At 45.7% G+C, this 15,740-nt stretch overlaps 1 protein-coding gene across 1 annotated transcript in view; it reads right to left on the bottom strand.

Moving 5' to 3' along the window:
• The window catches only part of eif3ea (eukaryotic translation initiation factor 3, subunit E, a), a 46,558-nt gene that overhangs the window by 12,194 nt on the left and 18,624 nt on the right, over positions 1–15,740 (bottom strand). The window contains exons 6-10 of the mRNA XM_035382730.1: positions 13,580–13,705; positions 13,084–13,208; positions 8,338–8,464; positions 5,757–5,858; positions 124–233 (exon numbers count right to left, since the gene is read on the bottom strand). Coding sequence (XP_035238621.1) covers positions 124–233; positions 5,757–5,858; positions 8,338–8,464; positions 13,084–13,208; positions 13,580–13,705 — 590 coding nt within the window. The remainder of the gene's footprint in view (positions 1–123; positions 234–5,756; positions 5,859–8,337; positions 8,465–13,083; positions 13,209–13,579; positions 13,706–15,740) is intronic.

Here is a 15,740-nt window from a genome sequence, read left to right as displayed (position 1 = left end):
CAAATCCCCAGCACATTGACAGCCTTGTATTGTCTATAATATTAGTTTTTCAAGGACACATCTTTCCTAGAGTTGGATGACCATTTTAACAGCGACGTGACCGCTGCTCTGGTTTGCACTCACCTGATGCTGATGCACTGGTGAATCCGACAGAAGGTCTCGAAGATGAACAGCCGGGCGTTCTCGATGAAGTCTTCCAGGCAGGCGACCAGGAAGAAGTCGTTCACCAGCACCTGCAGCACAAGGGCCGCAAAGACCGCGTTTAATGACCTCGACCGCTGTAATTCTACCGCGCAGGCATTTTCCAGAGCGCGGCTCTGGGGCGGTCGGACTGCAGCAGGTGAACACACAAAGTGAGCTGAGGACAAACAGTTGAAAGTTGACCTCACTTTTTTTTTTTTTTCCCGTTTCTTTTTCTAGCTCATTACGACAATCAGGATCCAGTGTTCTGACTGAGCAATCATCAGAAAAACACGGCATCGGTACAGTAACAGGTTTCCTTTCAGCTCCTCAATAGACTGGGGGGGGGGGGGGGGGGCAATCTAATTCAATTGTGGGAAAACTCAAATCACCGCTAAATTAAAGTCGAAAAGTAGAAATTAAAATGATTGTCGCCGTGCTGCGCTGCATTTAAAGGGCCGTTTGTGCCACATTTAAGTCGCCAAGTGGTTTGCTTTGGCAGCAACCTTAAAGGGGAGAAAAACCCTATCTGCAAAAGTCCCAGGGCCGCACTACGTTCTCCCGCTCGACCGCAATTTCCAAATTCCTCTGTTCCCCACATGAAACGGGGGGGAACGCCGCCAGCCGCTGACTTGACCGCAGAGGCTGTGACTTATCGCTGCTCATCTTGTGACTGGCGCGGGGTCAACCGTGCCGCGCAGAAAGGGCCAATTTACACTATCTGAATCATGACCGCTCCCGGACCGTTTACGAGAGGCGGCGGCGGCGACATGCGGCTCCCTCGACTTCAATAAACGCCAACGGCTCCCCCCCCCCCCCCCCCCAAAAAAAATCTGACGTTTGCGCCCGCTCCAGCAACATTAATGGTGAAAAGCACGCATTGTTTTAAACGACCAGGAGGGTATTGCGTGATCTCGCGGCTCTTCGAGATACGGAGCGTGCACACGTCCAGGCCGCTTGACGTACTTTTACCGGACTGCGCTAAGCGGTAAGTAAACGTCGCCATCTTCATCTTCAAAAGTTACCCGTGCATTCCACTTCTGTTTTCTTAAGCTTCCAGAGTCGCTATCTCTGGTTCTGCTCGAGAAGGCCGCGGCTGCGTGTCGCTATCGGACAGCCCGCCGTTTCAACTGCGCCGCTTATCTGGCGCTGATAAATCCTGCGCAGTTAAACGCCGTAATTGCTGTCATCTGGGATTTTGGGCGAGATACGTGAACAGGCACAAAAGTGACCTTTTATGCTCCATCCAAAGGGTTGAGAACCTGTGGATTTTTTATTGGGGGGGGGGGGGGGGGGGGAGTGAACGTTAGGCCCGCACATCTGACAGCGATTCCGCGTGGGGAAAGGGGGCACGCACATGCGAGAAAAGCAGCGGCATTAAAAACGACCGCAGACACGCACGAGCGGGAGCGCTAACGCACGCACGCAAGATGGAGCTGCCTCCTAACCCCGCCTTTCAAATCAATTAGTGCCCGTCTGTGTGATGGGCGGGGGGGGGGGGGGGTTGGAGGCCAAAGATAAAGACACGCTCGGCAACATGAATCCAGCCATTATGGCAATCGTGCAAATAGGTGGAGAATGCGGGCTGGATGATTGCACCGACTTTCTTTTTTTTGCATCCTCTTAATGGGCCCACAATTGATGTGTTACACGTAATCCTTCGGAATGCAGCCCCTACGGAAAACCAACATTAAATTCTCCCTTCGATTTTCAGTAAATCGTCGTCCCGTTCAAAACGCACGAAGGGTGGAAAAATATTGTCTTTCTTTTTTAAACGATTCATTTAAAAATGTTGAAGCAGGTTGTGTTTAAGCGAAGGAAAAAAAAAAAAAAAAAAGAAACCAGAAAGAAAATGCTGGCAGATGCAAGGAGGGCTCCACTGTACTTTATGGCTTTTCCTGGAGCTTGTTTCCCTCTCCATGTTCTCATTAGATGGTGGGTCTCAATTCCCGAATGGGTACGAAAGGGTTGGGGTTAACTGCAGCGGCCTTGGATGCTGGTACATATGAGGCCAAGTCAGGCACCTGTTGTGCGGCAACGGCCTGTTTCCGTCACAGACTTCCCTGGGCCTGAAAATTGGTGGGGAGGTCGAGATTATGCTATAATTCATAAAACGTGCAGATGTGTGCGAGAGAGATGTGTATCTGCGGAGATCGGATGTAATATTTTCGGTAGTTTCTTCTGACATTAAGCCAAAAACAACAAACAGAAAATGTCTTGGAGGCATTTACACAGGAAAGACCTCGTTTTAATAGCTTTGCGTCCAGTGCCTTTTTCGTTACAGCAGCTGTTTAGAGAGCTCGAAATATCAAAGTACACAGCTCTCAAATTAGTTTAGTTACAAGTTCCTTCTTTGTTAAGAGCTGACAGAGATTTGCAGGTTTTTTATATTAGCCTGGAAAAAAAAGAACGAACGATGAAACAAAAACCCTCACAGTAAACCACTGACAAGATTTATAAACATTTACTTCTGTGAAAGACTCATTTGATCAGGCCAGATGTTCTTCATTCCAATCGGCTATCGTCTGGAAACAAAGATGAAAAGGGGCCAAATGGCCAAGAGTTGCTCTTTTATGTGCACACGCTGTCTCTGCAGGTTTAAATTATTAAATCATTAAGGAAAGCTCAATTACCCCTCCACTGTATCCACAGAGGGAAGTCCCAAATCAGGTTTCGAAAAACAAACTCGGCGCGAGAGAAAGGCCGCACGCCACCCAAGGATACACCTGCCCGCTCTCGGAATCTGGCGGCTTACCAGTAATGGAGGGGTCAGGGTCTCGAAATCCTGCACGGTGCGCGTCTTATATTTCAAATGCTGATCCGGTCCAGTCTTGGCAGGACTAACTGCGTTGTGCGCTCATATTTCTCTCGAAGATTACTGAACACAAGTTCAATCATAATTACATATGCTTTCGTGCTACCACCCAGCAGCTACCATGGAGGCCACATCTCAACACTCGTTCTCTTTTCGGGTTAAAATATAAAGTCAGGGGTGTTGACACGATAAATCCACGTGTGTTGCCACCATTAGAAAGAAAAACTACAGGCTATCACATTGGCTGATTAGGTTTCATGATTTGTGATTAGCGATTATTTTGTGTATTTTGTTAGGAGACCTTAATGGTTAGCGTTTCTGTACAACTGAGTAGATGACTATGCAGTGCGAAAGCGGAAAAATTGAGATGTCTTTCCAAAAGAATGCTCTGGTCTGATATTGACATATTCCTCCCCTCTAATTTATATCAGGACAGTCGTTGATTTAGAACTTCCTGAAGCAAGTCTGTCGCACCACATTGTCTTCAATGTGTGTGCAAGAGACTGTCCTGAAATATTTCAGCCATTAAATTAAAAAAAAAAAAAATTCTTTACAATTTTGTTGAAAATGAATGCAAATCGTACCATTTCCTTCCCATCAGCGTAACAAACCCCAGAATGCACTGAAAAGCTGGTCATGGCTGTTTTCCTGTTTGAGTACAGTGTGTGACCTGCTAAAAATGTGTATGAAATTAAGTCTGGATTCAAGCAATCAAAAACACATTTTGAAGACTGTGCAATTTGCATTTTGAACAGAGCAGGAGAGTTTGATCGATGTATTCTGAACTTTATACGAGGGAAAGATACCATGAAGTTGGTTAGGAAACCAGAAAAAGGATATGAAATTAGCTTGTGGTAGTTATTAAAACCAGTGAAAATGTTTTCAATATGGACACCCACCACAGTAAAAGCAAGGAACAACACATTTAGAAAATTTCAACGTTACCTTTCAAATGGAGGTCAAACACATATATATCTGACTGCAGGTTCACGGGTAAAACTAATTCACAAAAGAACAATGATGCTAAACATTGGACAGGCCTCATTGGGTCTGGCGCCTGAACGCTAACAATAAGCTGCCTGAAGTTGGACTGAACACAAAGACTGGATATTTAAAAGTGGGGATAGTTCTACAGCAATGTGCTGTGTTTAGCTTGTTGTCATTTGGTCCTGCTTGATAACTTCTCTGGATTGTTCTGGCATTTCAGCATAACTGCATATGGCCTGACAAGCAGTATACATGAAATGTTGTTCACTATCCTTAGCCACCAGCTTTGGAGAACACCTATGCACATACTATACCTACATTTAGTACAACCTGTACGTTGTATTCCATTAAACTTCCAACCTGGACCCAATGCAGTTCATGAAGAGTCTTGGTCTCCGCCTTGTTCCCAAGACCAAAGTTAGCAGGTCAATCCTAGTCCAAGGCTGAGAGAAAGTGGTCTCGAATCTCGTTAATGCAATATATAAATAAATATGCCTCTTAATGTTTGGGAAGTCAGTGAAACACATCCTTTTTTACTTTACGGGCAAGTCAGCAAACACTCTTATCCAGAGTGACTTAAAATCTAATAAAAGTCCTTGGCTTCTTTCAAAGAAGAATTTCAATGGTTCAAGGCTTCAGAGGAGAGCAATGCATAAAGTAATACTTCAACAATCAGCCACAAAATGTATGTCATCATACTACTTAATTCAAATGCAGCAGGAGCAAAAGAAAAAAGAACGACATAAAATCAAACGGAGTCAATGCTTTTCAGGAACAGCAAAGCAGTAAACAGGCTTCCGTTTTTTCTAGGCTTGTCTATATAAACACACATTTCCGGGGTGAAGAGTTTATGTTTATTCTTTACAAAAAGAGCTACATAATTAGATACAAAGGCCAATCACCCAGACAGCCATCAACCTCAGAACCACTACCAACAGAGACAGCGGGCTTTTCCTCTTTGGGATTGGCCTTTCCTGAGGACATGAAATAGCATTTCTCCATCCTAAAAGTTGCCGTGCCACTACGCAGCTGTGCTCTTAAGAGGTACACACTGAGCCATTACAAAAATTAGTGTGAGCCATTTGCGACAAAACTTTCACTTTAACGAGCGTCTGAATGCTTCTACTATATTCAAGTGCTTATCCAGCTTTCGCTCTTAAGTATCCAATAGATGGACAATTATGGGCCACATAAACTAGCAGTGATGAGTCAATACGCTACCATGAGAACATTCATCCCCAATTATGAATCATAACTGACATAGTGATACTGCTGGCTTTAAAAAGCTGGCTGGAACAAGCAAAACCATTAAAAGACTCTCAAAAGTGCATAAGAGCAGGTCAGCACAGAGTAGAGACATGATGACTAACAATGTTTACTACGACTCCGCAAGATCTGATTGCACGTTTCGCCGACAAGAGGTCGGAGGTCCGAGTTTTGATGAAGACCCTCCTCGATAAGCACAATGAAGGGCGCTCTTTGTTCCTTAGGTGGGCTGTGGTCGCTGAGTGTCAGAAAGCTATTTTAATCTGGAAAGCACCGTTGCTGGTTCATGGCGACATTGTGCGGCTGAACTTTAGGGGGCAAAGGCAAGGGCACTGAGGAGGCGTGCGCAAACTGCCGGCTGTGCACGTGGTTTTCAGAAAGGGCTGACCCGAGGAACTTTCGCACAGACGAAAAGAGCGGGAAAGCAGGGGCCGAGGCATAGCGATCCGATGAGAAACGGCCCAATAAAGGAGAGGACGGGACGCGGGCGGGCACGGACTGTACTCACCGACTCGCACTCCCTCAGCTTCTTCTGAGCGCTGTCGAAGTCAAAGTTCACGTACAGGCACTCCACAAACTCCGTAATGGGGTCCTTGTAAGTGTACGACTCCTTGAAAGAACGAGAAACAAATATTATTAGAACAATGGCAAAACGGTTCTTGGGCTTATAAAATAAATACATTAGGACCACCTCCGCTGCAATAGTCGGAGTGAGGAATTTCAGTATCTGAGTCTATAAAACCTCCACGACTGGGAGTCAAATATCGCGTAAAAAGACGTGGCATACCAGAGGCTATGATGTAAGGCTAGTCTCGCTGAACACTCCGTGACCCACACTGTAGGCAAAAATATCACCTTAAAATACATCTGGGGATGCTCTATGGGAATACGAATCCCCAGGAAAGCAGTTGGCTGTACAATGCGCTCATAATTCAGCACCGTAACCGCAAGCCATTTTCGTTTTTCGGTAAATTACGTCCAGCGCTTTCCCTGCTGTTAATTCGCAGACAATTCTGAACTTTTTACAAACCGATAGGCTCCGATTAGACATGAGCACACAGAATAAGTAAATTATTCATGATTTTAAAACAAATAGCCATATGTGCTCTCTTAAGACTGAATATAGTTTCAGACCTGTGGGGAAAGGGAAAGAAAAAAAGCACAGTTCAGCAGTAATTTTACCGAAATTACCTCTCGTGGGTTTCAATCCTCACGCACAAACTATTAAATCTTAATGATCTCGTTCGCATCTAGCTAGGCATTAAAGATGTTGAGGGACTTGTATAATTCACACTGCTGAGTAGTACTTACTCAATGAAAAGAAATCTATAACGGAAAGCCACTGGCACTTTTTAAACATTAGTACAGGATATCATAATAATGTCTCCCCTGTTTCCATGCAAGATGTCATATAAACAAGGTACTCCAGAATTTTCCAGAAAAAATATTGTACATCATTGAAAAATTTTTTTTTTTTTTTTTTTTTTTTTTTTTTTTTTTTTTTTTTTTAAATCAACAAAAAATCCCACTCTGCTTTCACACTGTCAGTACATGGCATCATTTTAACAAGACCCCTATCCTCAATGAGTGAAAATGTGCCTTTTTGGAACTGGTGTTGACGGCGGTCGCCTGTATTGATTTTCCACCCAAGAACTAGGTGCAGTTTTGACGTCGCACAACCTGAGTGCAGTGCATTTAGCACAGTCATTTAACCTGGAACCAGCCAATCAGCAACGCCGGTGAAAGTGTGCCCTTCCTAGCCTCACTGCACATAACGCCACTTCTACGGACAGAAATAGCAGGCTACCTCTGCGGAGGAGAACGCCGAGAGGGCCTGTCCAGATTTTTAAATAATTTGCATGCCTCCGAAACCATCGGGAGAAGTCCCAAGAAGACCCGGGAGGGACGGACGGAGGACGACGAACGCACGAACACATGTTTTAGTGATTAGGAGGGGCTACGTAGACAGTGCTTATTTATGTTTCAAAGCCATTGATCTTGGAAGAGGCTACTGTTGTTGGCGGGGAGATTTCTGAACGCTACAATCACGGCACACGCCGCCATTCATCAAAAATAATGGGTTCAAGACTGCTGGAGCAGGGAGCAGAGCCCTGATAAACTCTGGGCTCGGAGAGGCTGGGGAATAGGTAACAACTCCGAGCAGGCAGGATATTTCAGCCCCATCGCCCCCACAATAATTTCTCCTGGAAACGGTTGTGCGCTAAAAGTAATGGAAGAACAATAAATAAATAAATAAATAAATAATAAAAAATGCTCACACACTAAATGGCCTGCAAACTAGAACACTCAGTGAAAAAAAAAGACTTGGTTGTTTGTGTTGCTGTCAGCAAAGGCAGATGTGGTATCAAATGAAGGTGCTGTGTTTTCTTTTCTCCTTTTCATTACTCCCAGGGCAAAATATCGCAAATTATTTTCCCGCTCCCACCTTTCACACAGGGTAAAACCCTGGGTAAGTGAGATATCATGGTAAACTGAGTGTCTGACAGAGTGCAAGGGAAAAAGAAAATAAAATTAATATGTACATAATTGAAAGAAAGAATTCCTGTGTTTTCTCACAGCAGAGTAGGATCTTTGACCCTATACCATCTGTGCTGGTGGAGGACTCTTGAAATATTTCTGAAAGAACCTGCTGCTATCTGCTGATAGCGGGAAATCAGTCAGGATAGCCCAATTCCCAGACTTACCATGATTCAAGAGCCCACAATATTTCAATTTCTTGGCATTTTTCAATTACGTGCGGGAATGGAGTTCGTAGAAGCGGCATGCAGTGCAGTAGGCACCAGGAGACCATACACACGACAGCACGATAGTTCAAGGTGGTGAGCTTCTCGGGTTTCTTTCCAGGTATTTAAACCCCAAATTTACAGAACCTGTGCATCAAGGATTCTAATCTAAAGCCAGACATATACATGCTGTTCAGAAAAAAGCCGTTGAGGGAATTTTCACTGACGGCTACTGGCAAAATGAAAGGACCATGCACCATTCTGAAGTGAAATGTTCTGTTCGAGCAAACAACATTTTGTCCACCTCTTCCGTGTGGCGAACTGAAAAAAACCCGTGGACGTTACCTGCTGGATGACCTTGACGAGGTCCTTCAGGACCTGCCTGCGTTTGCGCACGTCCTTGTTGGTGATGACGGCCGTGGTCAGGTAGCGCAGGATGTGGGGGCACATGGTCTGAATGGCGTTCAGATACCTGGCAGGAAAGTCAGGCAGACAAGAGAAGGCATAGCTGGAAGGTTATTATGTTTATTTTATTTTTTTTTACAATTAACAAGGTTTGAGAGGATCATGTCAATCTGGACCAATCAAGGAGTGAGAGGAAAAAACATGGCTGTAAAATGCACCCTAGTCTCACATCTCAAAATGAAAGCTTCTGCAAATAGCAACAGGTACAAAGACCTGGCTCTTCGTCTGAGTGCTCTACAGAAGCTCTCCCTCACAGGTAATTCTGTGGGGGCCCACTTCAAAGGCCAAAATATAAGATGGATCACAACAGGGACCATAAAGCCTGGTCAGAAGATGGATACCGAGCTGAGTAGGGCTTGCTTCTCTTTCACAGGTCAACTTACAGACTGAGGGTAAAGGAAAAGCGTTATGTTGCTTTCTTCCATGCACAACCTTGGATTGCAATTTTTATTGTGCAGATGCAGAGGTCCTATAAAAACTGCTTACTGAAAACTTGAGAAATCCTTTGCCAAAGTGTCATTCTGCTTCTGAATGCTTCAATTCATCGACTTGAATCCCAGATGATCACTACTGAGCAGTAAGTTATTGAGTTTTATACCGTAGGGAAGGATTCCAATGATAATAACCAGAAAGGAAGGCAGAGAAGGGGGGGGGGGGGTCGAGGGGGTCTTGGTAAAGCATATGGTTAATGGTAAATGGACTGCATTTATATAGCGCTTTTATCCACAGCGCTTTACAATTGATGCCTCTCATTCACCCATTCACACACACACACTCACACACCAACGGTGAAAGGCTGCCATGCAAGGTACCAATCTGCTCCTTGGGAGCAATTAGGGGTTAGGTGTCTTGCTCAGGGACACTTTGACACGCCCAGGGCGGGGGATCGAACCGGCAACCCTCCGACTGCCAGACAACCGCTCTTACCTCCTGAGCTATGTCGCCCTTGCTATGTCGCATATAAATCAAATCCTGTATCAATGTGTGACGATCATCCCACCAGCCAAGAAACCTGCAGTATCCAAATCATCAAGCAGCCCACAAGGCATCTGCAGCTCATGCGGCACATCTGCAGCTCATGCAGCACATCTGCAGCGGGGAGCGTGCTACCGGCAGTTTAATTAGGAGGAGCGACTGAAGGGAAGGGCCCGCGGCGTTCACATGTGGGACCTAAAAACAGAAGCGGGCTTCCGAGGGAGCGCTCCACCACGCGGGTGGACGGCCCCCTTTCTCTGCGGCCACCCGACTCCGCAGGGGCTCCCGCCGCGCTCCAGAATACCGCGCACGCCGCTCGCGAGCACGGGGTCCCGATAGCCGGCGATCTGGCATTGCTCACGACCGCGTATCTGTGATTGGCCCAGATCAAAAACCCGCCTGTTCCTGGGGAACTCGATCTGCGGCCCCCAAAAACCTGCAGTAACGTCAGCAGGAAAGAACTGCTGCCGCTGCTGCCAGAGGTTTAAGACCAGCGGTGAGGGGAAAGTTCAGAGAAGGAGCTCTTCAGAGATCTTCCCTCCTTCCCTCTTTTCTGTCCGCCCTACCTACACCTCCACAACATTTGCTTCGTGGAGCAAAGCAGAGTTCCAATTTCATGGATGCATCTGGAAAAAAAAAAAAGAGGCAAAACAAGTGGAACTGAACATCCACTCTGCAAGTGCTTGGCTAGAATTACTGAAGTATTATCTTTCCTATTTGCACCTACATCATAGGTCATCTGGTGACAATATTCTCTCTAACTGCCCTTGGACTTGGTTAGATCAGGCTATCTGATATCCCATCTCCAGTATTGCTTTTCTTTACCTTTTTGTTTGCCTTCTGTTTTCTAGCGACGCCGTTTCATCAATATACCTTCTGTGCACGTACCAGAATACGATTTTCTTAAGACTAAACAGCTGAGGGCAATCTCCATTTGCCGAATTCGACTTTCAGGAGAAAGAAGAAGAAAAAAAACGCTTTAGGCTAGTCAGGCCCCGCACAAACGCAAGCCTCGCTGTTGTGCAATGTTTTGTAATACGACGCCGTGCTGCAAGAGCCGGTTCATATTATGATGTTGCAAAACCCTCTGCTGCAGTGCGTTCTCAGAGACCAAAAACATACTTAAAAAGGTGCATAAAACAGACACCACGTTCCAGAAATGCTAAATATTTGGAAAATATAATAAAAAGGGAAATCTTCTGGTTAAATTTCCTATCCTTCGAGAAACCCCCAAATAAAGCGATTCTGCTTCTACACTCCAGAAGCCACGGTGTTACGGTGTTGTGCAATACCGCAATCTCACTACCAGAGTCGTTCCTGCATAGAGAACTACATTCTCACCTCCACCAGTATCGTCACAAAAAAAACATAATAAATACGAGCGTTGTGCTCGGTGGATTTCTATCATTAGTAACTGTAATGGCGGCATTACAGCGATATGGCGCTGTATCGGGATCAGCACAATACGCCAGGAATAGGCTCTACGGGAGAACGCAAAGCTACAGCCGCAGGATGCTCGGACGGCACGAAAAGACATCGCTGCGTTTGGACGGGTAAGTCTCGTTTTCTTTTGCACCCAAGCACGTCCAGCATTTTATATAAAAGTTTCATGAACAACATCCTATCGGTGTAATGTTTTCAACTTTGCAGATATGGTCCGTAGACTAACCAATTTTCTTAGAAAGGGAGTTTGCGTGAAGGCAGGTGAAAAGACAGTACAGTCATCATCTGATCATTATTGGCCATTATTAATAATTCACATGAATAACAAGATGGGGTAAATTTGTTCACGTCATCACAATTCAAATACTATCAGCCCTAACTGCTGACACAATCACATCTGGAAAACCACAACAGGAGAGGACGGGAAAGGTGGGCGGCTTCAAGTGATTTCCGCATACCTAAGAATAGAACTACACCTCGATACAAAACGGAACAGTCTGCACTACACCTTCTGACTTTGACATGAGCACGTATGCAAAAAACGAGGAACAATGAACAGTGAACTGCAGCGACGGCTAACGACAAGAGGTCTTAATAACGTTTTAATCGCTGGAACCCGTGCCCAAAAAAAGGCTCGCATTAATCCGACCTCTTGAAAGGAAGAAAAACAGAGAGAGCGAGAGCGCTCAAAGATCAAACGCTATCGGCGAGTCAAACGGGAAGAATTATAGAGAGGGGCTGAGCCACAGAGACGTGCCGTTGTGTCTTCGAGACAAGTGCTCTAAATCATGTGACCATCGAAACGGCAGGAGGCAGTCCGCACATGACGCATGGCCGCGGAAGACGCGCATGACTCCGCTTGGAAGAGAGGAGGTTTCCTTTATGCGAAGCAGCAGCAGGAAGCAGCGGGGGTTGAAGCAGTTCGGTGACACAGTCCAAGAAGCAAATGAAAACAGCCTGTGATGGGGATGGGGGGGTGGGTGGGGGGTAGCCTAGTAATTTCAGCGGCATTCTTCAGAAGCCAGCAATGCAGTAGGCGGACGAGGTCTCATGTGGCCTACGGTCGGGCCCCTGCCAACACGTCAACATTCGCTGAGGTTCACAGCCACCGGTCACTCGCCTTGGACCGCCACCAAAGGAAGCACGGTCAAGGAAGACCACGGTTTTCTGGGAAAAAAACAAAAAAGGCGCGCGGTCGGGCTGTGAAGCTGCGCGTCGCAACGGGTCGCTTCTCGTCCAGACAGATGTTCTGTCGAGCTGCTTCGGATTAATTACCGAGCAGGTCTCTGCCTCCATGTGCTGTAATGTAAAAAGTGTGCCATCTTTCAGAACGGGAATCCAGACACTCAAGTCCTGTGTGTTGTGGTAGCAAGAGGACATGGTTTGGATTAGGAACAGTCATCTGTTTGATAACGGAAAGGCTGCGCTCGTTTGCTGAAATCCATTAAAGTTGGCAGAGCGTACCGCTGCGTTTTGTGCTCCCTTTCCGTACAGCACATGCTGTAATGGCTGCAGAACAAGCGACAAAAGCCCAACGGCTCTCAGAAGGAACAGAAAACAGTTTACTGTCCCATTACCTTCAAGCAGAGTTCATAACAGCATCGAGTCTGTAATACAAGTTCATTTCGGCTTCTCTCATGATCTTAGTAGAACACTGAGGCTGCCAGCTGAACTGCTGCTGTGTCGAGCTCATTTGAATTTAACCTTCTCTGCCAAGGCCCCAAGAACCAAAGTTCAAGCTGCACTCAACCCCCTGTGCTCTTCAAAGCTTTTTTTCCCCTGTGCGTCGAGAAAGCCAAGGTTTTGTTGTACTTTAACATTCTTTCCCTGCGAGCGATCGATTCTCAGGAGGATAATCGGAGAGAGTGGCGTGGAACCACGGTTTGGACGACTGGCCCGGCGGTGAGAGAAAATTTTATTTGGCAGCAGTGTGGCATGGGCCATTCGAACCAGAAGCCCCTCACCTAAACCAGTCCAAAAAAAAACGGTCCTCACTGTGGGAAGTATTTACACAGCGAGTCGGTAGTTGTGTAAAGGGGAAGCTACTTTCTGGGGGCGTCTCTAGACTTAAAACTTGAGGAGGAAGTGAAGTCCTGAGGAGGGAGGAGGAAGTGAGGTTCTGAGAAGGAAGTGACGTTCTGAGAGAATACTGGTGGGAACGCCAGGGCACAGAGAACGGCAGGTGAACCTGCAGGTGAATGCACTTACTGTGGCTGGTAGAGGAAGAGCTCGATGATGTTGTCTCTTCCTTTGGGGTGGTTGAAGAAGACAAAGAGAGACCAGTGGATGAGCCAGGTCCTCTGCTGGAGGGACTGCAGGGGCGAGCTGACAGACTGGTGCAGAAGAGGAAAGGGAGAAATGTCCTTTAGTTTTTGGGCACCCACCTCACTTAGCATCAGCACGTGTCAATTTTATACACCCTTCCATCACAACACTACTGAATATACATAGAAGTTCAATACAAAACAAAAGGGAATGTTAGAAGGGATCTGGTTTCTCAAAATAAGAAAAAAAAAGCTCCCACCCCTCATACCCCCCTCAATGTATAATTCAAACTCGATACACATAACTGCAATTAAAGGTTTTTTTACTTGGGCAAGGGGGCAAGAAAACAAGAGAGCTGTGCTGAAATGCTAAACAGTCGATATTGCGCCTATGTAACAAATACGGGCGCGATATCAAATTATAGAACCAGAGCATTTACGTTGTTATCGATAGTCTCTCTCAGGCGGGTGAGGTCTTCCATCGCAGCCTCCCAGTTCTGCATCAGTATCTCGGAGGCCAGCTTCCCCCACAGTGAGCTCAGAGCGTTCCGGTCCGTGGAGGGAACCTGAAACAAACCGCATTACACTTTCCATCCCCTGGCAGAGTTCGGCCCCGCCCCGCCCCGTGCGAGGCACCGATACGGGCCGGCCAACTCGGCTTACTGGAGTGGGGGGTGGGGGGGGCCGGGGGCCGCAGAGGTAAACAACATTTGTTAGCAGAGAAACTCGGTACAGGAGGGGCAGGGAGGTCTCCCTTCACCGTGAGATTTAAGAACCCTCTTAAACTTCCAATGAATTCACTCTTAATTGAACAGTAACACTCAACTAGTTATTTTGTGAGCCCATTCTCCCGGCTTTTGTGAGCAGCAGGTCATTTGTGCTTCAGTAAGAAAAATATTATTTTTCACGTGCAAATGTCTTTCCTCTTTGATCAACAATGGAAGGACAGAAAAATATTACCATACCCTGGTGCTACTGAAATTTACAGAGAATCATGAACTTGGCAATCAACAGGTTGTTTTCAAAACTCAATCACCATGTGAACCTCTCTGAACTTTTAGCAAGTTATTTGTCATCAAAATAAGCAAATAGTTTTCATACAATAAGCAAATATTTTTCATACAACTGTCCTGATATGCTCTTTAGTTACTTCCAAACCCCACACCACAAAACAGACGGCATTACTGAACAATGACGGAAGATACAATCACCAGTTGCTCGGCTATGCAGCCACTGTTGCTACGTTGAATTACCTCTATTTACTTCAACAGCATAAACGGATTAAACTTTGTCATCCTTCTTGAACGGGGCTTTGCCAATAGAAAAATGGATCATGATCGAGACTGTTTAGCTTTCATAAAACCTCATTTGCTGCACTTAGCGATAAAACGACTTCTGCGTTGCAAATGATCGTGTTCCACAATCCTTTCAGATTACCGGCATAACTGGAAGCACATTTCCCACAGATGGCCGGTTCTATGCAGTATGCAAGCGCTAAAACTTTGGTCTGCATTGTTTACTTGAAGCTCAATCAGTTTGAGAAGGCACTGCGTGGTTCATGCCTTTGGTATATTCAGGCTGTTCTGCTGTATTTCGCCAGTGCCTTTATTTTTCGCCAGTGCACCAATTTCTTCTCTTTCCATCTGTGCTTTTATGTGGTGGTTTCCATGTTGTGTCTATGTTTTTATTTAGCGTCATCTACGTAGCGTCTTCCTGGGGTACTGAGCAGGTTGAAATCAAAACTTTTAACGATGGTGTTACGGATCTGAAATGCAGCCAGAATGCAATCGTACAGTGGAGGCCCAGAATGGAGCAGGCTCTTGTAACTATGGCACCTGGGAGTGCACCTGGCTCTGGGACTGCCGTGCCTGGCGAGGAGAAATCCCCAGGATTCCTCTGGCCTTCCACTGACCTCGGGACAATCCCTCTCGAGACTCCGGGCTTCTGTCATTTCTGGAGACTTTAATTAAGTGCGCTGCTACTAGTTGCAAACACATGTGCAGACCTTTGATCAACAAGGGTCCGGGGAGGGGGGCCACAGCAGTAGGAGAGTAATTAAAGTGTCCACTTCTAGATGAGTAAACTAAAGTTGGTATGCAGAGGATAAATCAAAGGCTCTGAAATTTGTCTGACTACAAGGGACTGATATTACACTGGTTTTCCAAGAGCAATCAGAATTGCTCAAAAATCCAATTCATTACCTCCTTATCGTTGATCTTCATGTCTGTTTAGTATCTGAACTTTATCTCAAGTTTTACTGAGAAGAGGAAAGCCAATTTGTATTAGAAAGCACTTTTTCAAAACACATTTTTAAGATACGCATGAAATGTGGTCTTGTTTCAAGGTATTTTGCACACCGTTACATTTAAGAAAACATCTAGTTGATTCAGTTGTGTGATCCTTCACGGATGAAAAGCTCTGCAATTTAGAGAAAGTTACATCCACGGAAATATGAACCGATTTGTTACGAGAAATAACTGTCGAAACAATCAGCGTCCAAGTCCACGGCTTTCTGGTTTTAATTAAGTAAAAACAAACAAACAAAATAAGCATATAATCAGCTGCAGGTTCCAGCTGGCCTATGGCTGTGTGTGATAACTA

This window comes from Anguilla anguilla, chromosome 1 (genome assembly GCF_013347855.1).
Source record: "Anguilla anguilla isolate fAngAng1 chromosome 1, fAngAng1.pri, whole genome shotgun sequence".
Classification (NCBI taxonomy): Eukaryota; Metazoa; Chordata; class Actinopteri; order Anguilliformes; family Anguillidae; genus Anguilla; species Anguilla anguilla.
This window is presented reverse-complemented; position numbering and strand designations above follow the sequence as displayed.